The 23,254-nt window shown below is 45.1% G+C and overlaps 1 protein-coding gene across 1 annotated transcript in view; it reads left to right on the forward strand.

Annotated features, from left to right (window-relative positions):
- Nucleotides 1-8,815, forward strand: part of LOC308364154 (protein WWC2-like) — a 45,684-nt gene extending 36,869 nt beyond the window's left edge. The window contains exons 14-23 of the mRNA XM_080837171.1: nucleotides 576-662; nucleotides 2,872-3,064; nucleotides 3,481-3,600; nucleotides 3,683-3,774; nucleotides 3,883-4,153; nucleotides 5,048-5,215; nucleotides 5,932-6,024; nucleotides 6,113-6,388; nucleotides 7,215-7,342; nucleotides 8,029-8,815. Coding sequence (XP_080693297.1) covers nucleotides 576-662; nucleotides 2,872-3,064; nucleotides 3,481-3,600; nucleotides 3,683-3,774; nucleotides 3,883-4,153; nucleotides 5,048-5,215; nucleotides 5,932-6,024; nucleotides 6,113-6,388; nucleotides 7,215-7,342; nucleotides 8,029-8,095 — 1,495 coding nt within the window. The 3' untranslated portion in view covers nucleotides 8,096-8,815. The remainder of the gene's footprint in view (nucleotides 1-575; nucleotides 663-2,871; nucleotides 3,065-3,480; nucleotides 3,601-3,682; nucleotides 3,775-3,882; nucleotides 4,154-5,047; nucleotides 5,216-5,931; nucleotides 6,025-6,112; nucleotides 6,389-7,214; nucleotides 7,343-8,028) is intronic.
- The last annotated feature ends 14,439 nt before the right edge of the window (nucleotides 8,816-23,254 follow it).

Consider the following 23,254-nt stretch of genomic DNA (forward strand, 5'->3'; position numbering starts at 1 on the left):
CTTGATACATCTGACCATGAGTGTGAAAGATGGCGTACACAATGTTTTTGCGTGTACGCCATGTTTGAACATAAAGCCCCTGGTCATACATAAGCCCCCATGACTTTCATTCCAATGAGCATAGGCACGGGGAGGCAAAGATATAGACACTATTATTTGTCAGAATTAAATATTAAGTATGAAGGTAAAACTTCATGAAGTATTGATTTAACGTATTGATTGATTTAAAAGTACGTCTTGAAGAACACTTAGTATGACTCTATTTTAAACATAGTTTATCGGCTCTTGTCTTGGTCAGACCTGCTTTAAGAGCTGTCAAGATTTAGGTTGCTGTTTGTACACAGGGAAATTTAGGTCTGGGTCTGGGCATGGAGGATAAACAATTCAGAATTCATGACATTCAAATAATCTCTGGAAAAGTGTGGATCAGTGTTCAGTTATTCATAGTGTTAAACATTCTCTGAACTGAGCAAATTGCTGTTAAACTGAGCTGATTTCAACATCAGTTAACCCTGATTACTGAAGACCAACAGTCACTACAGGCCAACAGTGTAACGGTCTTCATCTGTGTGCAGGTACGATTCAGCCACCTCCAGCTTTATCATGGTGCTCATGCAGCTGCAGAACTCCACCGCCCTGCTGCTGCCACCTGCCTCGAAAGTGTGAGTAAAACTGATTAGTGCTTCTCTCCCTTCTCTTTCTATGGGTATAACTGATGTGTGTGTGTGTGTGCCTGCCTGCGTAGTGTGTGTGTGTAGTTTGTGCGTTAGTGTGTAGTGAGTATGCACTGGCAATGTTGGCAAGGCTACATGTAATTTGGTCCTATTTTCACTGTGTAGCTTTGTTACATTTCATTGTGCCATATTCAAGTGCAATTTACTTTTTTTTCTCGTCTTCAGTAACCAAGAGGTTGTCATGAAGTAGAATGCATAAGGAATGAAATCACCTAGCATCAGCTGTTGTAGCATGTCTCCCGTCACCTTCAGAGTATATCGGCACCAGTGAGGAGTTCATTCTCCAGCACAGAAGTCATGGGCTGTAATCTGCACTGCCCTTCCATCTCTTCCATCTGCGTGATATTGCTCAGTCAGAACCTGTGTGTGTGTGTGTGTGTGTGTGTGTGTGTGTGTGTGTGTGTGTGTTGTCTTTTCATGGTGTGCTTGTGTTAGAGAGGCTGTTACTGTGACAAGCAGATGTGTGACCTGTGCCGGGAGCCGCGGTGGGGGGTGAGAAAGAAGGACAAAGAGAGGACTGGGCTGGCAGCAGGCGATGGCAGGCCAGGGTGGGAGGGGTGTGAGAGAGAGTGAGAGATCAGGGAATCACACCTCTGCCTCACACACAGTGAATAAAGTCACACACCGTGAATATACTCACACGCGCACAGTGACGCACACGTGTTATTCCCTTGCAGTCTGCACACACACATGCCCGCTCGTAGTACTCTCCAGCTCCGACTCCTCTCTTTAAAGTCAGGAAAGGCTTTGTACAGGATGTTAAACGCACATCCTTCCATACATACTGACAGACACATGCACTCACATACATGCGCACGCACACTCACACACACATGCACACATACGCACTGGCTCAGGTGCTGCTGGTTCAGCAGGGGGTCTTGTGGGCTGACTGTGTTAATTATTTATCTGGACTTCTCTCTCTCTCCTCTCTCTGCGCCCGTCAGTTGCTTTTTCATGTTTCTTTCATGCCGGCAGAAATTAAAACCAGGCCTAATCCCTTTCTCTTATGTTGCGGAGCTTGAAACGACCATTCGTGTCAAATCGAACAGCGGGACCACCTCTTTGAATCCGGAGCAGTCTGAAATCTGTCCTAAGAACATGACGATAAAACTTAGTGGGAGGCGTTTTAAGTGTTTCCTCATTTTCTCTCCTATCTTTCACCATCCTGCCAAACCGGCCCCTCTCCCATACTCCGCTCGCTCTCTCTCTCTGTCTTTGTGTCTATCTCAAACACTCCCCCTTCTCTCTAATGCTTCTGACCGTCTTTGTGTCACTTATTCTTCTTGCTCTATGATTCCTTCTGTCTCTCTCCCTCTTTCCCTCTCTCTCTTTCTCTCTCTCTCTCTCTCTCTCTCTCTCTCTGTGTCTCTGTCTCTGCTTTCTTTGGATAAGAAACAGAAACAGGCTTTGTTGTTGGCTGGTTTCTTAAGCTCCATAGAAGCACGGATCAGCTGAGAGATGGAGAAGAGGAATGGAGGCCAGGTGTGCATGTTTGGGGGTGGGGGATAGTGGTTTCTCAGCTGCCCCTGGGATGGTGGAGGTGATGAGTGTGGCGCTGGTGTAGCCCAGGGGAGGCAGGTGTGGCGTGAACCAGAAGGGGGAGGGGGGGGGGGGGGGGTTGAGGCTCAGCGCCTCCAGCATGTCCAGGCTTGACCAGGGGTGTCAGGACCCCAGTGTCCGGTGTCTCGCACTAGCACTGCTCCTGAAATGAGTCAGCTTCACAGGGACATGTGGAGAGATTAATGAGATTAATGTACTTCAACCCAGGGACATTATTGCATGTCGTAGTTTTTCTGCAGGATTATGTTGAAGAATTTATTTGGCTGTGTTGGTAATAAGAAAACATTAAGGTATCCATCATTTGGCCTGCATTTCTACTCTACCCTCACTCAATGTAGTATGCATTACAACAGAGATGTGTCATGTCCTTTTTTTTTTTTTTACAAACGTGCAAATGTGATAAGCTGCTAATAATATGGTGGCAGCAGAAGAGTTCCCGTACCCCCCTATGTACCCCATTTACTCACTGAGTGGAACCACAAGGTTCAGGAAATGGCCTTCTGCCCCTCTGCACTGCAGTCCATCAGCCCACAGCCCTCCGTCTCCGTCCCCTGACCTGCCGTGCCTCCCCCAGGTACCTGCGCGTGGCGCTGCTGCCCTCCTCCAGCGACGCCAGCTGTCTGTTCCGCACGCGGGTGCACGCGCTGGCCGAGCCGCTGGTTCTGAGCGAGGTGTTCCACGCTGAGGCCCCCCTGGCGCTCCTCCGCCTCAAGACGCTGCGTATAGACGCCTGCACCGTGGGACACACACACCACGAGGAGTGCCTGGTATGTTTATACGCACACACACACACACACACACACACACACACACACACACACACACACACACACACCACGAGGAGTGCCTAGTATGTTTATACAAACACACACACACACACACGCACCATGAGAAGTGCCTGGTATGTTCACACACTCACTAGATTAAAGTCCTGTGTATGTGGGAGTAAAGTATGGACCAGTAAGGCTTATGGATGCCGGATGCACTTTCAGTCGGCCAGTACAGCATCGGACTGCTACTATTGCTGCTGACCACTCGTTTTAGCTTAAGTTTAGATAACGGCACAATGTCTGAGAAACCACCAAGGTGCTTTTTAGCACCTTTTTCCAGTGGATGGTTTAAAAGTGCATCACTGTTGAAATTCACAGCTGATGAAGTTGTCTGTGTCTGTCTGCTTCTGTAGGCAGGAGTGCAGGTTTCTTTGGGTGACGTGTGTCTGAGCGGGGACATGAGCAGTGTGTGGTACAGCCTGCTACCCTGCAGGAGAGCTAGCAAGGAGCGCACCCCTCCCCCACTGGACCTGGTCAGTACCCCGATCATCATAAGTGCTAATGCTGTTTGGGTATCAGAGCTGTGTAGCCTTTTTTGAATGTGCTTGTGTTTAGGATGCCGTGTCGGCCTTGCTGCAGAGGACCTCGAGTGAGTTGGAGGCTGTGGAGCAAGAGCTGGCTCGCGAGGAGAGCCTTGGAGAAGAATGGTGAGATTCTGAACTTGCGCACACACACACACACACACACGCACACACACAGACATACTTGCTGTACCGGTGCTGCATTTACCCTTCCCTGTGTCTGTTTCTGCGCAGGTTGGCCATGCTGGACGAGCCTAGCTCAGAGCTAGTCTTAGGACAAGAAGACGGAGATGAGGAAGAGGACAAGGAAGAAGGAGATGGCGTGGAAGTGAAGGGTTGGGCAGAAATGGACGAGTGTGAGGAATCTGTTGGAGCGTGTTTAGGTGAAGAGAAGGTGGAGGAGGAAGAGGTGGGGAGTGGAGCAGAGAGGGCCGAGGAAGTAGAAGAGGGCATCAGAGGAGGTGTGGAAGAAAGCCTTACTGAAGTGGCCGAAGGGCCAGCACTGGTGAGTGGTGTGTGTGTGTGTGTGTGTGTGTGTGTGTGTGTGTGTGTGTGTGTGTGTGTGTGTGTGTGTGGTGGGTGGACAGAAATGCCTTTGAGTGCTGCTTTTAAACTGAGGCTGCTGTGGCTTTTGATCTGAACTACTGTCCTTTTCCCCTCTCTTAAAAAAAAAAAAAAAAAGATCCTTTCATCTTGAGCAGTCTATTTCTGCTGGGCTGTTGTGTGTGTGTGTGTGTGTGTGTGTGTGTGTGTGTGTGTGTGTGTGTGTGTGTGTGTGTGTGTGGTGTGTGGTGTGTGGTGTGTGTGTGTGTGTGTGTGTGGTGTGTGGTGTGTGTGTGTGTGTGTGTGTGCGCGTGTGCGCACGCGCGCACGCATGTCAGTGCATGCACACCTTTCAAATCACTCCCCAGCGTTTTTGTTGTTGTTGTTCTTTGAGGGGTTCACATAGGCCAGTACTATTGGCGAAAACGCCCTGTGCTTGCCTCAGGATTATTCCTTGTGGACCTGCTTCAAAGGAAAGCCATTACCAGTTAAAGAGTGCAGGACTGGCCTCCTTTGTGTCCTCAAGGCTGCGGCAACACATGGCCAACTGGAGAAGTTCCATTACCATAGTGAGGGAGGGGTGAGAGTGTGTGCTTGGAAATCAAGGTCTCTGTTTTGTACCTCGGTGGCCATTCAGTAACAATGGTTGGCTATTCTTCCCCAAAACATCAAGGTCAACACTCTGTGGAGGTCTCAGACTCCAATTTAGTTCAGATTGGAGGTAGCCAAAGCTCAAAATAAAAACCGCTTTAACCAAACTACTCCACTTCCAAAACTCTTTAAGCGTGGTGAAGGTGTCAACTCCATTATCGAAAGGTCAAAGGTCAGTTTACCCTCTCCTTGCACCCCCCTGCAGGTGGACAAGGAAACCAACACGGAAGCGGCATTGCGGGAGGGGGTGTCTGTGAGGCCAAAAGACAGGCCGTGCCTGGGTCCGCGTCAGCAGAGGAGTTTCGTCAGGAACAGCCTGATCCTGCGCTCGCAGACCTTCTCTCCGGGAGAGCGTAGCCAGTACATCTGCAGGGTAAGACACACCAGCGTCCTGTGAACATGAAAGTACCTGCGTCATACATTATGTAAGTCAACATTTTATCGAATATGAACTTCACAGCTGGCACTGCTAGCTACGTAGGATGCTAAAAACATTAACTAGCCAGATGACTGTATCCATATCAACAATGCAAAATGTCCATAGAATGTCTTCTCATCCAATTAGAGTAAACGACACACTTTGAACGTCTGCTCCCTTTCAAAATTTGACATGTACACGACCAGTCTCCAACACAAATGTATTCTCTTATGCCATTTTTTGTCACTTGGACTATAAATTGGCCCTAATAAACGTGTGGAGCAGAATCAGTGAGCCTTGACGAGACTGGTGGCTGTTGGATAGTATTGTCCGTAGTCAGTGGCAGTATTGCATCATGCAAGCAGGCAGGCAGGCCTCAAGTTGCCAGCAGTGGTGGTGTGGGCGCTCACCCCTCAGCGCTCCTCCTTCTCCCCCAGTCAGACACATGCATCCCAGCAGTGAGACTCCAGGGACTAAAGATCAGCTCGACACTCAAAAAGCCTGTCGCCACGCCTTCCACTGATGCTGTTCACTATGCCACCAGCATCAGTCATGCAATCTCACTCCCAGCAGGGCCACACCCACATGGCTTGCATTGAACAATCCCTGACTTTAATGTTAGGGTTTCCAGACACGTTAGATGATTTCAGACTGTCCTTATTTCTTTGCAGTTGAACCGGAGCGATAGTGACAGCTCCACACTATCCAGAAGGTCGCCGTTTATTCGCAACGCTTCCGAGCGCCGCAGTCTACGAGTTAAACGGGTATGTGAGGTGGTATTTTTACTACTAAATGATTATGGTTTTAACCTCTGACCGTACTGACCTCTGCCCTCTCCCTCCTGCGGGTCAGACACTGTGCCAGCCGGCGGTGCATGGCGCGGGCTCAAAGCAGGAGGCCCGCACCTCCCTGGACCTGGAGCTGGACCTGCAGGCCTCACGCACGCGGCAGAACCGTCTGAACGGCGAGCTGCAGACGCTGCGGGAGCTGCGTGCGCGCCTTGAGGCAATGAGGGACGGAGCGGACGCAAGCGGGGCCAAGGCCAGCCACCAGCCACCACCCCGACTCCCTGCCGCCGTGCTGCAGGATGAGCGCTTCCATAGCCTGCTGAGGCAGGCTGAGAGACAGGTAGGCTGCCAGCCACACTCATCTGCGTGTGTGTGCGTGTGCGTGTGTGTGACTGGTGATCTTTTTGCCTGGCCTGTGGCAGTTGCCGTATGAAGTAGCACGTTGTTCCATAATGTGGTTCTGTAAAGGCACTAGCTTCTCCTTCATGTGTAAATTTTTCCTCAGCCGATCAGGCTTCTCAGAATTTAGTCCCGCTCTCTGCGATCCAGTTGTCACTGCATTCTCAGTCTCCTCAAAGGCCTCTCCAAACTCTTTCAGTGTTTTTCATCAGCGGCACCAGACTGTAAACAAACAACACTGTAAACAAAGCTGATCTCTTTGCCCCATGTAAGATGCGCCGCCAGGTGCGTCTGTCTCAGGTACTTGTGCTTGGGAGGCACTCGTTAACACCAAGGCCAGCCAGAGCTGATATACTGCATCTTGTCTGTTTGTATGTCTTGTTTGTCTTTGTAAGATTGTTGTATTGATTTTCTGGAGGAGGCTGTGTTTTTAAATCTCAGCATGTCTCGAGGGCTCCTGAATTATTTTTATTTATTTCTTTATTTTTATTTATCTTTTTGGCTCGGGTCCCTCTGTCTGATTTTTTTGTGAGTTTTCCCTTGTGTCTTGATTATGTGTGGGTTTTGATGCCTTCTGTCTGTGTTTTTTTGTGCAACTTTGCACTGACCTTCAGTTTGCCTTGAAAGGCGATCTGCTGTGGAAACTTGGGCTGGTCTTTGAACATTTGTTGTGGTTAAGAGTGCACTTTCTTCCTCAGGCCTGCTGTGTTTGATTACTCTTTCCTAATATCCCCTCCTCCCTCCCTCTCTCTATATCTACTCACTAGGCCGAGCAGTCGAAGGAGGAGCAGAGGCAGGAGCAGAAGGCGGACAAGCTGATGAGGAGGGCCTCGAAAGACGTGTGCCGCCTGCGTGAACAAAGCCAAAAGGTCCCCCTGCAGGTTCAGTCATTCAGGTGAGCACTCTTTCCTCGTGCATGTCCCAAAACGATCACTCAAACTGATCACATCACTTCAGCTCAGCTCAGCTCAGGTCAGGTACACTGGCAATGTTAGATATTCCTTTGTCCAGCTCGCACCAGCCCTAACGGCTGCTACACTCACCAGATGTTGTCTGTTGGTCTTTGCCCGACACTCTCCGCCACCCGAGTGTTGATCTGCTTTCTGGTAGAGCCCCACCTGTAAGCCTCGGGCTTTGGATAGGCCAGCTGCCATTTCTGGCTATTAGCAGTACTAAAGTGCCACCCAGTGGTTGAAGAGTGCCTCTGCAGTTCAAGGCTCTCCTGTCCTCGCCTCGGTATTCACGAGGCGTATCCGAGCCGAGTTGCTCTGAGGCAGGGCAGTTCTGCTCGTGCTGGGATCCACTTCATCATGAGATAAAAGATTAGGTCAACAAGTCTCTGTAGGAACTGTCTGTGCCACCAGCCTTTCTCTGCTGGGCTAACATCTCAGGTCACCATGAGAATCATTATTCTAGAGGATGTATACCAATGACTGTGTTCTAATGTATGATTAATTACTTGCCAGATAACTGTGTGTACTGAACTTGACCCTTCACATGTCTTTCTTCCCACATCTCTTGCTTTTTTTTCTCTTTTTTCATCTCTCTCTATCTTTCCTTCTCTCTTTTCTCTGTCTCTAGGGAGAGGATGGCCTACTTCACACGTGCAAAGATTCATATACCCTCCTTGCCAGCTGATGATGTATAATCATACTTAACAGCAAACAATGAAGTATTTTCTTGACTTTATAGAGTATTTTAATCGTGTAGTCTCTATAATGAAAACTATTAAAAAAATCGTAGTTTTTCACAATGTAGGTTAATGTATTTGTATAAAAAAAGGTTGAATTTGATTTCTTTTTCTTTTTAAAAGATGAAAATAATAGTTTCAGTTTTTTTCTCAGAGAAAACCCAAGTAGGGTAATTTTGGTACATGTATTTGCTTAGTCTTGGTGAGCCTGTACAGTTTTGTAAAGGAATGAGGAAGGAGTGAAGGAACAAGAAATGTGACTGCTGCTCCTCGCTTGTGTGTTTGTGCGTCTGTGTGTGTGTGTGTGTGTGTGTGTGTGTGTGTGTGTGTGTGTGTGTGTGTGTGTGTGTGTGTGTGTGTGTGTGTTTTCACCTCAAACAGGGACTTTTAGTCTCAGTGTTAAGTGAATAGGTGTGTGTGGTGTTAAGATAGAGAAGGGGAGAGATAGAGATGTGTGTTCTGTTTAAAGCCGGTGCTCCACTTTGGTCTGTGTATTCTGATCCAACACAACTTTGTTCCTGTGAATGTAAGCAGTCATTTTCTCCCATGTCTTATTTAACTGCACTGATTCCTGCCTCCCCCCCCCCACCCCCATCTTGGTTTTTAAAATGGCTGTCAGTATTGTGCTGTGGTAGTGGCATGCTATTTATCTTCAGCACAATCCCCCATGGATGCTCATCCCCCCCCTTTCCTCATCTCCCCCTTCCAGCGCTTTTAAATCAATACCAAGGGAAGCAGCTCTGCTCAGTGTTTAAAGACTAGCTCATATATGGGAGAAATGAGATCCAAGTCCCTAGGCTCCTTGGCCAGATGAAGGATTTTCATTTCAAAAATGTGTTTCTCAGCTGTCTGTACCCCTGCAGATGTTTTTTTCTTCTTCTTTTTTTTTTTATAGGTGGTGCTGTACATTCTGTGAGTGTTTTCATGTCTTTGTTTTGTTTTTAAGACTGTCATGCAAGACATCTCAAAAAGCTGTCAGTATTTTGGAAAGAAAAATAAGTAGGTGATGTTACAGTTGTCAAGTTAGGAATGAACAGTGTAGTCAATGTCCTGAGAAATTGAAGGCGTCCGTTTCCCTGAGGTGAGCAGGTTCTCTATCTCTGGCGTACCAGCCAGAGCTGCTTTACACGCGTCAGATTCACTGAAACACAGATGCTAATCCTGATGGGCTCAGTGAGCTGTGTTAGACCAGCAGCCAGATAGAAAGCAACACCTTTAATTCTGAACAGTCTACTTCAGCACCTGTCCCAACAATGACCGTTTTTTGTTTATTTATATCCCAGTCGTGTCTTATTTATGTGTGTTTTTTTGTTTTTATTTTTTTTAAAGAATGTCCTCAAATTTGGCTCTTGTAGTCCCCTTTCTATAGTTGTACATTCTTTCAGAGGCAGATTTGGCAGCTAATACATGCAGGGAATGGTATGCGTTTATGAGATGTCTTGATCAACAACATAACTGACCATGTATGGGCAGTACAACGATAAGCATGCAGGACTCTGAACCTCTGAACTGAAAACAGAGCTGTTTGAAACAAGATTTGCATGGGAGGTTGGAATGTACATGAGGCGGTCCTTGGAGATTGAAGAGACAATAAACTCCAAGTGTAAGTGATCAGAGCCCATACTGTGTGTTGAGTTTATACCCATCACATGTCTGCTGCAGCCTCAGCGTCATCAAGCTCTTGTATTGAAAAAAAGAACCATTTTCATGTGATTTCTATGTGTTTATTATGAACGACTGTGACCAAACTGAGACGTGGTGAATATGTCATAGCTTGTCGACTAATAATCATGAAGTACATTAAAGTAAGATAATGTGTACTGTATAACAAGATATAGAATTGTGGAGGTGAATCCATTAATGCAATAGACTTCCAAGTCTGCCTGTGGAAGTACACATTTAGGTCACATCACGTGATCATCCTGTTGTTTAAGCTAAGTGTACAAAAGTGTTTGCAAAGCTTTATGCTTGCTTTCTGTGGCTTCATAACAGACCATTTTCTTTTTAAGATGTAAGCATGATTCATGAAGATGTATCGATCCATTTCTCTTGTTGGTTTCTTTTTTTTTTTTTCTTTTTTTACAATATTTAATGAAATCTCACATTTGTAAATATTTGTATTACTTTTGCATATCAAATTCAGAATCAAATCTACCGTGTGTTGAAATGTATTTGCTTTCTTGAAACATTGGTATCTTTTCAAATGATTGTGTTAGAAAGCGTCCACTACTATGGAACTAGCCACTGTAAGAAGGCATAATGCGTTTGACCCAAATTAACTTGATTTTATTTGTACCCATTTCTATGCGAAGTAGAAATGGTTCAACTTATATCAGTGATTGCCCCACATACGACAGTATGTATGTGTACGTTTGTGTGTATGAGAAAGAGAGAGCGTGAACGATTGATTGATTGCCTGCAAGTATGTACTGTACCTGTGTGTGTTTGGTAGCCATTTGGATGGGCTTATGGACGTTACTGCACAGTGTGTTTTCTGTCAGCACCTTGTATGTGTTCCTGTGATTGGTTTAAAATAATGATTTAAATGAACTGGTTTCTGATGTGATTATTTAAATTGTAAATGGCCTCCAGAGAGATGCCTAACCTCGTATTTTCCCCCATAATCGGGTATTTATTTTTTTTATCCCAACCAGTGCAGATACGCTCACCCTAAGTAGGGAAAGACCAAGTCGTTCTTACCTAATGGTCTTAGTTTGTTTCATAGGAATACATAGGACAAGATGGTTTGGGGGGATAACTACCTCAGTCATCTGTCTGTTTGGGCTGTAAACTTTAAAATAACACCATAAAACACATTGGGATCCTTCACGGAAGAGTATTAGGGCCAAGTATAAGGAAAACATTTTTTGGGGGGGGAAATCGAGAATAATGTCGACATGTAAAATCGAAATGTCGAGAATAAAGCCGACGTGTCGAGAATAAAGTCGACGTGTCGAGAATAAAGTCGACGTGTCGAGAATAAAGTCGACGTGTCGAGAATAAAGTCGACGTGTCGACTCAACATGTCGAGAATAAAGTCAACATCTCGAGATTTAAATCGACATGTGGAGAATTTAAATCGACATGTGGAGAATAAAGTAAATAAACTGAAATAGCTGGTAATGGACAGATGCAAGGGTATTGATGGCTACACCTGCGTGCAATACAGAGAGGATATGTTGTATCACAAGACACAAATATAGCTGCAAGCAGCGATGGCGGTTTCCTCCTCCAGACATTGCGAACCAGGGAAAAATGTATTTTTGTGACAATTTGTCACTGTATAGAAAGATCCATGCTGCAGACTTGCCAATGGGATATTACATTTCAAATGCATTACTTTGAAGTTCCTCAAGGGCCATGGCTTTAAGCTAAGAGTGAGAAGGGGTGTGGTCATCCCTACATTTCCTTAAATGTTGTGTGTGTGTGCTTGCGCGTGTCAAAGGAGCCTGTCCCTGTGTGTGTGTGAGAGAGAGAGAGAATCTGGAGCACACACGCACGGAGGAGCAGAGAGAGAGACCTTCTACTGAAAATCACCCTAGAAATTAGCCAAGCATGCATGTTTCAAATATTCACCAAAAATCCACTTTTCATCTTACAACTTTTTTTCAGATTTGTGTACTTAACATTCTCAAGTGTCTTCAAATGAACTTGTGATTGAATCAGAGTATCACTTTTTGACCTGTTGATGTGGTAAAGCATTATTTTAGCGTTAACAATGTATCCAATTTGCTTTATATCAATCATTTTTTAAGATATGAAGTTGCCTTTGCACATGGGAATATGTTGTAGTGTCTTCCAGTGACATATCAAGTTTGGTGTTGATTTCACAAAGATTTGCCAAGATATGACTTCACTTCCTGTTTGGCGACTTTTCAGCTGAATTTGAGTGGCTGTACCGGACAAACGGTTGTGACGATCAAAATTCTAAAAAGTAACTTTTGAGGCTAGGTCTGAAGATCATCTCTGGTGATTTTGAAGAAGATTTGCCAAAAATTGTAGGAGCAGTAGGCTTTCAAAGGTTTTTGATAAAACCGGAAATAGTGGAAAATCTGTGTAACCGGAAATTGACGCCATAGGGTGTGTTTAATTCGTCTTGATCCAGGGAATCCAATGGTACCTCATTTTTGAAAATCGGTCATGCGTGTGTTACAAAAGTCCTACTTTGACCTGTTGGTGGCGCTAGAGTGGTGTACTGAGAGCCATGAAACTTGGTGTGAATGAAGAAGGGACTGTCCTTAATGAGTGTGCCAAATTTCACAAAAAGTTACCATATGGTTCTAGGGGCTGCCATTGACTCCCATGGAACAAGAATAATACTAACAGATACAATAGGTTACCTCCTACCGGAGGAAACCTAATAAGACACTTGAAAGTTAATGGATCCTGTAGGTGTGGAGCACAGGTGGGCGCGGCGTCGGAGACGCAGGCATTACCACAACAAAGGTACAAACGCGCTATGGCATATCGATTCGTACGATAAGCTGAAGCCATACAGCATTGCCATCAATTGATGTATTGATGGTTTTAGTCGCTATGTTGTGTTGATGGAAGCGTACAGAACAAACAACGACCCAAAAGTAATAGCAGACTGCTTCACCACATCCATTGCAACCATATTATGGTGCTTTTAAACTCTCATGAAAGAGTCACATTAAGTTTACACAATCTATATCTAATAGCTGGACGTTATGACAATCAAGATCGGTGCCCTGTCTTTATTTGATGATGGACCAAAGGAGTTGACTTTATTCTCTACATTTCGACTTTAATCTTGACATGTTGACTTTATTCTCGATATGTTGACTTTATTCTCGACATGTGGACTTAAATCTCGACATGTTGACTTTATTCTCGACATGTCGATTTTAATCTCGACATGTCGACATTATTCTCGATTTAAAAAAAAAAAAAAAGTGTCCTTATACTTGGCCCTAATACTCTTCCGTATTCATGCCAGTTTTTCAACTGTTTTTTTTTTTTTGTAGGTAGCTAGTTTTTATAATATCCCCATTTTTTTTGATGGTACATCTTCATGGGAATGGAATAACATTTACCATAATCTCCACAGGCTATTCGCTATGTGGTTTTGTGGTCATGGACACACAACCCTGCAAACATTTAATAACAGGTTTTACAACACAGCATCAAATCCGTCTTCCAAAATACAGTACTGTGCAAAAGTTTTAGGCAGGTGTAAAAAAAAAAAAAAAAAAAATGCTGTAAACTAAAAATGCGTTAAAAAATCTAGACAATAATTGTTGATTTGAATGGGCCATCCCAACGTTTTCCCTTAATTAATTCCTGTTCTAAAACTAATTGTTCAAATCCTTGATTGTGATGGGCTAAAAGCCGTTGTAAAATCCAGCATAACCTTACAAGTTGTCCTCATAACATTCTATGATAACATTCCATATTACTGCGCAGCGAATAGCAAGGCAAGGCAATTTTATTCATATAGTGCATTTTATACACATGTGGAGCAACATCATCTGGGACACTGAAGCGTCAAAATCAGGATACCCCTGTCGCTGCACCAGCAAAGAGGAGCCCGTTTGAAAACTATTTCAACAATTGCACTATTAATGGCGATATACAAATTCATGTATTTGTAGTGACAGTTTTAGAAAAGCAAAAAGCCCCGCAAGTCCGTGGCTTGCGCTGATTTTAGAACAGGTAAGTGGGTTTTAGGCACAACGCGAAGCCCTTACCTGTTCTAAAATCAGCGCAGACCACGGCCTCTTGTATTCTGGGTGCCATCCGTTTTGTACGCGCTCCACTGATTGCTGCCTTCTCGCTGAACAAACGGTCTGGGATCTCTCCACCCGCTTTGGTTTGGTTATGACGGTATTATGGCAGAATATGGCCGAGAGCGCTGATTGGTCCCTTCCATATGCGCCCCACAAACCTGTGCACCACGACCCTCCGTCAACTGAAAAATTTAAACAAAGATGGCGGACCAGACTTCGCTGACGGTCGTGTTTTGTATGTAAATGAACATTTTTCAGCGTTTTCGCGCTTAGATTTTTCAAAAGTTACCGAGAAATAGACACTGCACTATCCGATAACACCATTATTGTATCCAGCAATAATGGTTGATGTGATTTGCGAGGCGTCAGTCAGCCAACTGTCTAACATCAGTACGTTAGCCTACGTAAGTTAGCTACGTAAGTAACCTATGTTCTTTCAGCATACCAACGTCATAAAATAACGTTCGTAAACAACGGTGTTTTGAATAATCTCACCCTTACAAAGCTGTCTGGACGAGACACCAAGGTAGTAGAATAACATAACAAAATGAGGCACTGAAAGCGTTTCTTTCCGGGAAAGACATTCTCGCCCTGCTACCAACTGGTTTTGGAAAGAGTTTAATTTATCAACTTGTGCCTCTTGTATGCAAGAAACTTGCCGGCAGTTCTGTGTTCCACATGGTTCAGCTCATTACGTGACGTCATAACCAAACCAAAGCGGGTGGAGCGATCCCAGACCGTTTGTTCAGCGAGAAGGCAGCAATCAGTGTAGCATGTACAAAACGGATGTCACCCAGGCTAGGCCTCTTGGGGCTTATTGCTTAAATAATTCACTGCTGCAAAAAGATAATGACCGCTGTCATTGGCAACGGGTTTTGTGCTTCTAATTCACCTCTTTCATATCATTCCGCTAGAAGTACGGTCATTTTAACGTAACAAGACTCGTGGTAATTTGAAGTCAGCAAGTAATGGGTTGCTAAGGAACACCTGAAACTTCAAAGTTCTATTTGCTTCAAGAACTATTTATTTCTAAACGCGACTCATGAAACGGCAACTAAATCATTAAAATTGCTTGGAGGAATGTTTTCTATCGTTTTTGGCTGCACGTCGGGGTGTTGTTCGCCCCGTCGGGATTTCTTTTTGGATAATGACCTCCGGACAATACATTATCCCTTACTTACTAACCTTTGCCTTCAAACTAGCATCAATTCTTATTGGTAAACTTACACAAAGTCAGGGATTTTGTAGGACTAATCAACCAATAATAATATGTATGATCAACCAATAATACCAAACAGGTGTTAATGACCATCAATTTCACATGTAAATTGAAACACAGTCAGTAACTGAAACAGAAACAGCTTAAAACTGGGTGAGGAACAGCCAAACTCTGCTACCAAGGTGAGGTTGTGGAAAACAGTTTCATGTCACCGGTCATACACCATGTGTAACGTTTGCTGATTCAGACAAGGAGGAACCCAAATGCACGACAACGGACACAGTATAGAAGAAGTTATTTTACTTTGTGAGTTCAATACAGGGTAAAAAACAGGATAACAGTCCAGCGTATAAACAATCCAAGGAGCAGGCAGGTAAACAGAAACCGAAGGCAGGCAGGGTCAAAATCGGGTGATCAAACAAGGCCGCAGATAATCCGACGAGGGGCAGGCAGGGTAATCGAAATCCAGAAAACAGTCCAAAGGTCTAAACAAAGGTAGTCATGTTATAGAACAATGTATAATCGCGGGAAAGCTTGGCAAAACACACAAGACAATATGGCGAAGAGCAAGTGCGAGTGGACAGGTATAAATACACATAACCCAATGAGGAGATGAGCTGCAGGTGCAGAGATGGGCGGAGAATGCCAGGTGAGAGTGATGAGGAGCTTACCAGGCAAGTGGGAGTGGCCGGATCTGAAATGACAGGAGCTAGTGAATACAAGAACACAACCAGATGAAAACAAACTACAATTCAGGGGAATTTGTGACAGAACCCCCCCCCCCCCCCCTCTAGGGACGGCTCCTGAAGTACCACCCGGTTGTTCAGGATGCGACTGATGTGAGTCCCTTATGAGGGGTGGATCCAGAATCCAGCAACTGGGGACCCATGAGCGTTCTTCAGGTCCATAACCCTCCCAGTCCACCAGGTATTGTATTCCCCTACCGCGTCGTCGGGACTTGAGGAGGCGATGAACCGTGTAGGCGGGTGCTCCGTCTATGAGCCGGTGGGGTGGTGGGGCTCTGGAGGGAGGCTGAAGCGGACTCTCATTGACAGGTTTAACCTTGGACACATGACAAGTGGGGTGGACCTTCATTGACCTGGGCAGACGGAGACGAACCGCTGTAGGGTTGATGACTCTAGAGATGGGGAAAGGACCCACGTAACAGGGAGCCAACTTCTTGGATTCCACTCTGAGAGGAAGGTCCCGTGTGGATAACCAGACCCACTGCCCCAGGGTGTAAAGGGGTGCCGGGATGCAACGTTGGTTGGCGGACCATTGGTAGCGGTCGGAGGAGAGCAGAAGAGTAGAGCTGGCCTGCTTCCAAGTACGTCGACACCGCTGGATAAATGCCTGAACCGAGGGGACGCTGGCCTCTTGCTCAGGGAAGAGCGGTGATTGGTAACCCCGTGAGCATTGGAAGGGAGAGAGGAAGGGAGAGAGTCCAGTAGCAGTAGCAGTAGCTTGGCAGACAAACAGGCGGTTATTCGGACAAGCACTGGGAGCAGGATGTTCGGCATTCGAGCGTTTTACTTTGTCCTCCACCTCCAAGGTTACGGCACCAATCACACATGCCGCAGGAAGGATACCTTCGGGGTGGGAGGGAGAGGCCTCCGACTGGAATTGACGTGACAGAGCATCAGGCTTGCTGTTCTTATCCTGGTCTGTATGAGAGTGAAAATGCAAAACGGTTAAAGAACAGAGCCCATCTAGCTTGACGAGAGTTGAGCCGCTTGGCCGACTTGATATATTCTATGTTTTTGTGATCCGTCCAGACCACAAACGGCTCCTCCGCCCCTTCCAACCAGTGTCGCCATTCCTCCAAGGCCAGCTTCACAGCCAACAGCTCCCGGTTTCCCACGTCATAATTTCTCTCGGCTGGCGACAGTTTCCGAGAAAAAAAGGCACATGGGTGAACCTTCTGATCTTCAGCCGAGCGCTGGGAAAGTATTCCCCCTACACTGGTGTCCGAAGCATCCACCTCCACAATGAACTGGCGAGAGGGATCTGGAAAAATCAGAATTGGAGCAGAGGCTAATCGTGCCTTCAACTCACCAAAAGCCCTCTCAGCCGTGGAGGACCACCGGTAGGGCACATTCTGGGAGGTGAGAGCGGTGAGGGGAGCTGCCCCTGAACTATAGTTCCGGATTAATCTTCTATAGAAGTTCGAGAAGCCCAGAAATCGTTGCAGCTCCTTGCGTGTAGAAGGTAGGTTACCAGCATTGACTATAAAGCCAAGGAAAGCTATTTCTGCGGTGTGGAACTCACATATCTCAGCTGGTTCTCCAAGAGCCTCTGGAGGACTTGACGAACATGCAGAACATGCTCCTGTTTAGATTTAGAAAAAATGAGAATGTCATCAAGATACACAAAAACACATATGTTTAGCAGGACCCGGAGAACATCATTCACCAACCCCTGGAATAGTGCAGGTGCATTGGTGAGGCCAAAAGGCATGACTAAATATTCATAGTGGCCACTAGGGGTGTTAAAGGCCGTCTTCCATTCATCCCCCTTCCTGAGCCTTACCAGATGGTAGGCGTTGCGAAGATCGAGCTTAGTGAAAATGGTAGCCCCTTGCAAGAGCTCAAACGCAGAGGAAATTAGTGGGAGGGGTTATCTGTTCTTTACGGTGATGTCATTGAGTCCTCTGTAATCAATGCAGGGTCGCAGACTCTTGTCCTTCCCCACGAAAAAAAAACCTGCCCCAGCCGGGGATGATGATGGCCGAATGAGTCCTATCGCCAAGGAATCCTTAATATATTTCTCCATAGTCCTGGTCTCTGGAGCAGAAAGGGAGAAGAGTCGACCTCTAGGAGGAGACGACCCCGGAAGAAGGTCAATGGCGCAGTCATATGGGCGATGTGGCTGCAAAGAGGTGGCCCGAGCCTTGTTAAAGACCTCTTTAATATCCATATAATCCTTAGGAATACCTGAAAGATCTGGAAACTCAGAAAATACAGGTGTAACAGCAGGTGACAGAGCAGATCTCAAACAAACAGCATGACAATGAGTACTCCATTGCATTATGGTCCCTGATGCCCAATATATGTGAGGATTATGCCTCCTTAGCCAAGGGTATCCCAAAATGACAGGTTGATGAGGTGCGTTAATTAAGTGAAAAGAGTGTTTCATGGTGGTTACCTGACATGTTCATTTGCATAGGAATGGTTTGGTGTGTAACTCTGCAGAGGAGACGACCATCCAGAGCAGTGGCGTGAATGGGTGTTCCCAGCACCTCTCGACCAACTCCCAGCCTGGAGGCAAAAGACATGTCCAACAGTTTGGCATCAGCACCAGAGTCAATCAGAACAGCGACAGTATTCTGATTCCTAGCACAGCATAATTGTGCCTGAATCAAGGGTCGAGAGGGCATTTCAAAACTCATGGTTCGGCTCACCAGCGCCCTCTGGATGACTGGTGAGCCACATCTTTTAATGGACAAGATGAAACATAATGGCCGTCCTGGCCGCAGTACATGCACTTGTTCTCCTTTAGGCGGCGCTGTCGTTCAGTCCCTGACAGGCGGGTATGTCAGAGCTGCATAGGCTCTGAACTCTCGTGAAGAACGCCAGTGTCTGTTTCAGTAGTCAAAAACTGAGAACGAGATGGCTGGCTACGTTGCATCTGTGAATCTGAGAACGTGTCCCTGCCTTTCCTCCGTTTGCGTAAACGGTCGTCAACACGAATGGAGAGGGAGACAAGTTCATCTAGGTCCCCAGGAAGATATTTGCCCACCAGCCCGTCCTTGATGCGGTCTGCTAGTCCATTGTAAAACGCGTCTAAGAGTGAACTATTGTTCCAATCACTCTCCGCCGCCATGGTGCGGAATTTACTGGAGTATTCCGAAACCGATCCTCCGCCCTGCGTCAGCTTGAACAAGCCCCTTGCCTGTTCCCTTCCTGGTGTCACATGATCAAAAACTTTTTTCAGTTCAGCAGAAAACAACGCAACAGAAGTAAAGGAGTAGGATCCCCTCTCCCATTCAGCGGTTCCCCAGTCTCTTGCTTTACCTGCGAGCAGCGCAATGATATATGCAACCCGGGCCTTCTCCGTGGGAAAAACAGATGGCTGGAGATCGAAGGCGAGGCCACACTGGACTAGGAATGAATGGCAAGAGTGCGTAGCCCCGGAGTAACGCTTTGGGAGAGGCAGGAGTGCTTGGTCTGATAAGGACAGTCTTCGAAGCTGCTCCTGAATGGAGCTCATGCCCCTACTGTGACTATCCGACATCTCCTGCAAGCTCTCAGTGATTGAGGTAAGTTGATCGTTGTGTTGTCGAATCGCACTAGCCTGTGCGTTCAGCTCCCTTTGGAGTGCTTCCATGTCGGCTGGGTTCATTTTGGCCAGATTGTACTTTAACAGTTTCTGATACAGACAAGGAGGAACCCAAATGCACGACAACGGACACAGTATAGCAGAAGTTATTTTACTTTGTGAATTCAATACAGGGTAAAAAACAGGATAACAGTCCAGCGTATGAACAATCCAAGGAGCAGGCAGGTAAACAAAAAACCGAAGGCAGGCAGGGCCAAAACCGGGTGATCAAGTAGTCCAGCAGAAATGTCTGACAAGGAGCAGGCAGAAGAATCAGATCCGAGGGACAGGCAGGCAGGGTCAGAACCGGGAGATCAAACAAGACAGCAGATAATCCGACGAGGGGCAGGCAGGGTAATCGAAATCCAGAAAACAGTCCCAAGGTCTAAACAAAGGTAGTCAGGTTATAGAACAATGTATAATCTCAGGAAAGCTTGGCAAAACACACAAGACAATCTGGCGAAGAGCAAGTGCGAGTGGACAGGTAAAAATACACAGAACCTAATGAGGAGATGAGCTGCAGGTGCAGAGATGGGCGGAGAATGCCAGGTGAGAGCGATGAGGAGATTACCAGGCAAGTGGGAGTGGCCGGATCTGAAATGACAGGAGATAGTGAATACAAGAACACAACCAGATGAAAACAAACTAGAATTCAGGGGAATTCGTGACACCATGGCAAGATTGAGCACAGCATCAATACACAACGTAGTTATACTGCATCAGCAAGGTCTCTCCCAGACACAGATTTCAAAGCACACCGGAGTTTCCATATGTGCTGTTCAAGCTCTTTTGAAGAAGCACAAAGAAACGGGCAACGTTGAGGATCGTAGAAGCAGTGGTCAGCCAAGGAAACTTAATGCAGCTGAAGAAAAACACATCAAGCTTATTTCCCTTCGAAATCGGAAGATGTCCAGCAGTGCCATCAGCTCAGAACTGGCAGAAACTAGTGGGACCAAGGTACACCCATCTACTGTCCGGAGAAGTTTAGCCAGAAGTGGTCTTCATGGAAGAGTTGCAGCCAAAAAGCCATACCCTGACATGGAAACAAGGCCAAGTGATTCAACTGTGCATGAAAACATAGTAACTGGGGTGCAGAAACATGGCAGCAGGTGCCCTGGACTGATGAGTCAAAATATTTGGCTGTAGAAGAAGGCGGTTTGTTCGCCGAAGGGAGAGCAGTATAACAATGAGTGTCTGCAGGCAACAGTGAAGCATGGTGGAGGTGACTTGCAAGTTTGGCGTTTGCATTTCTGCGAGTTGGAGATTTGGTCAGAATGAATAGTGTCCTCAATGCTGAAAAATACAGGCAGATACTTATCCATCATGCAATACCATCAGGGAGGCATATTGTTTGCACCAAATGTATTCTGCAGCAGGGCAACGACCCCAAACATGCAGCCAATGTCATCAAGAACTATCTTCAGGGTAAAGAAGAACAAAAAGTCCTGGAAGTGATGGTATGGCCCCCATAGAGCCCTGATCTCAACATCATCAAGTCTGTCTGGGATAATATGAAGAGACAGAGGATTTGAGGAAGCCTACATCCACAGAAGATCTGTGGTTAGTTCACCAAGATGTTTGGAACAATCTACCAATCGAGTTCCTTCATATCTAGAAGAATCCACATCTAGAAGAATTGATGCTGTTTATAGAGGTGGTTACACCAAATATTGATTTAATTTAGATTTCTCTTCTGTTCATTCACTGCATTTTGTTAATTGATTAAAATAAACTGTTAACACTTCCATTTTTTAAAGCATTTTTAGTTTACAGCATTTTTCACACCTGCCTTAAACTTTTGCACAGTAGGCCTACTGTATATCTGTTGATTAGTTAGCTACTTTCATTAGCTGCTGGTCTTTGAAAGACTGTTAACAAGTTAGCTAACAATATTTTAGATAAAAACTCTTTGGTTTGATGGCTTGATGCAAGAATAAGAGGTAGATACCGTTGCGAAGGCCAAAAACAGATCAGCTGGTGTGAGGTTGACATTGGACCAAACTCAGTATAGGGGAAGGGAAGGGGTTGCTGGTGGCACAGCCCACCAGGGATACAAATGAGGGATACGGGAATAGGCTATAACACAAACCATTGTCTGTCTGCAGTCACGAACATTAGTATGTTGGGTGATTATTAGTGCTGTCAGTTTAACGCGTTATTAACCGCGTTAACACAAACCCATTTTAACACAATTTTTTTTTTGCGCGATTAACGTGCGTTTTCTTTTTTTTTTTTTTTGATTAACCTTCTTTTTGGCCTCGCAAACTGTGATTTAGGCTAACGTTACAGTTTGAGTGAATGGTGAGAGCGATACGGCGAAATGGATGATTTAAAGCTTCTGAATAGAAAGTTTACCTATAAAAGTTGTGTTGTGCAAAAGAAGCGAGCTTCACTGCTTTCTGAAAATGTCAACAGGCAGCTGGCTGAAAGCAAAGAAGTAGTAGGCTTACCTTTTATTGGTAACCTAACTGTTACGGTTCATTGTTTATAAAATAAGAGGCCTGACGGCACACTTGAAAAAAAGTAAATATTAAGCCATGGTTTAACTGCACTATAGGCTGAGTCCTTGTTTATGGGCCATTTTACCGAATTGGTGCAAAGTCAGGTCGGAAATATTTTGAATTTTTGTATGTTTTATTCCCAAAACTTTGTCCGTATGTATGTTGTACCATATCTAAAGTACACATATCTAGTAAAAGAAGAGTCAATTTTTATTGTATTTTCAGAATGTGTTTTTCCTCTTCCCAAAAATCACATTTACTATAGTAAAAAAATATTATTATTGACCGGTTCAGATTGTGTTTCCTTCACTTCTTTGAAGAGTATTTTTACAAATATTTCTTGAAGGTTTTCACAATGAAATCCATAAAAAAGAAATTTTTACCAAATTTCCAAATTTACAATTCATCAAAATCTAAGTGCAATATTTCTTTGTAAAATGCAAAATACTGATCATATTGATTCCAGAGTTGTTGTTTGATGCAATTGAACATACATTAATCCAATCAGTATCATAACATTTTAGTTGATTACTCAATATACTTTTTTTTACGAAACATCCAGTGTTTCGGTAGTGCTGCACTGTTTCGGTAATAACTGCACTATTGGATGGATGTTAATTTTTCTCCAAAAATCTTCCAAAAGGTGCTCTGAGCCGCCCTTTAGTCCAAACAACACATTTATTTAAAAATGATGGGATTGAACTACTTACCATTTCATTTTGTCACTACCGAAATCATCAGGTCACTATTATGTTTCAGTAGTGACTGTTTCGGTAGTGACAATTCTAGCTAACTTTAAGCATAAATAAAGAATTCTAGCAAGCACACGGCTAGCAAACACATCTTTAAAGTGATGTACACACATACAAACATAAGATTTTGCATAAAACCCCAAAAGGTTTACTTAATTGAAGAAAACATGGGTTTCGGTAGTGACAATTCTTAAGGTTACACGTCGATTTTCAGACTTTGGAACACATCAAAACTATGGGATTTAGCTACTTACCATTCAACCATGAGGGACAGGGATGCAGTGTCACTGCATGGTCAAAAATGCAGGGTCGTGGCTAAAACACAGGCTCAGCCAATGGACTAAAACTCTTGTGTTTCGGTTGTGACATGAAAACTGGGGACACGATTTTTTGAGCATAGTTTAATTATTTAAAAATGAAACCCACAATAAATCTAAATATTCCAAATTCTGTTTAAACCCAACTCTCCTAGTTCGTCTTCTCTGATGAGTCCAATTTTCAGCTTTGCCCAACACATGGTCGTCTGATGGTTAGACGGAGACCTGGAGAGGCCTACAAGCCACAGAGTCTTGCACCTA

Source organism: Sprattus sprattus (genome assembly GCF_963457725.1).
Source record: "Sprattus sprattus genome assembly, chromosome: 4".
NCBI classification, from domain to species: domain Eukaryota; kingdom Metazoa; phylum Chordata; class Actinopteri; order Clupeiformes; family Clupeidae; genus Sprattus; species Sprattus sprattus.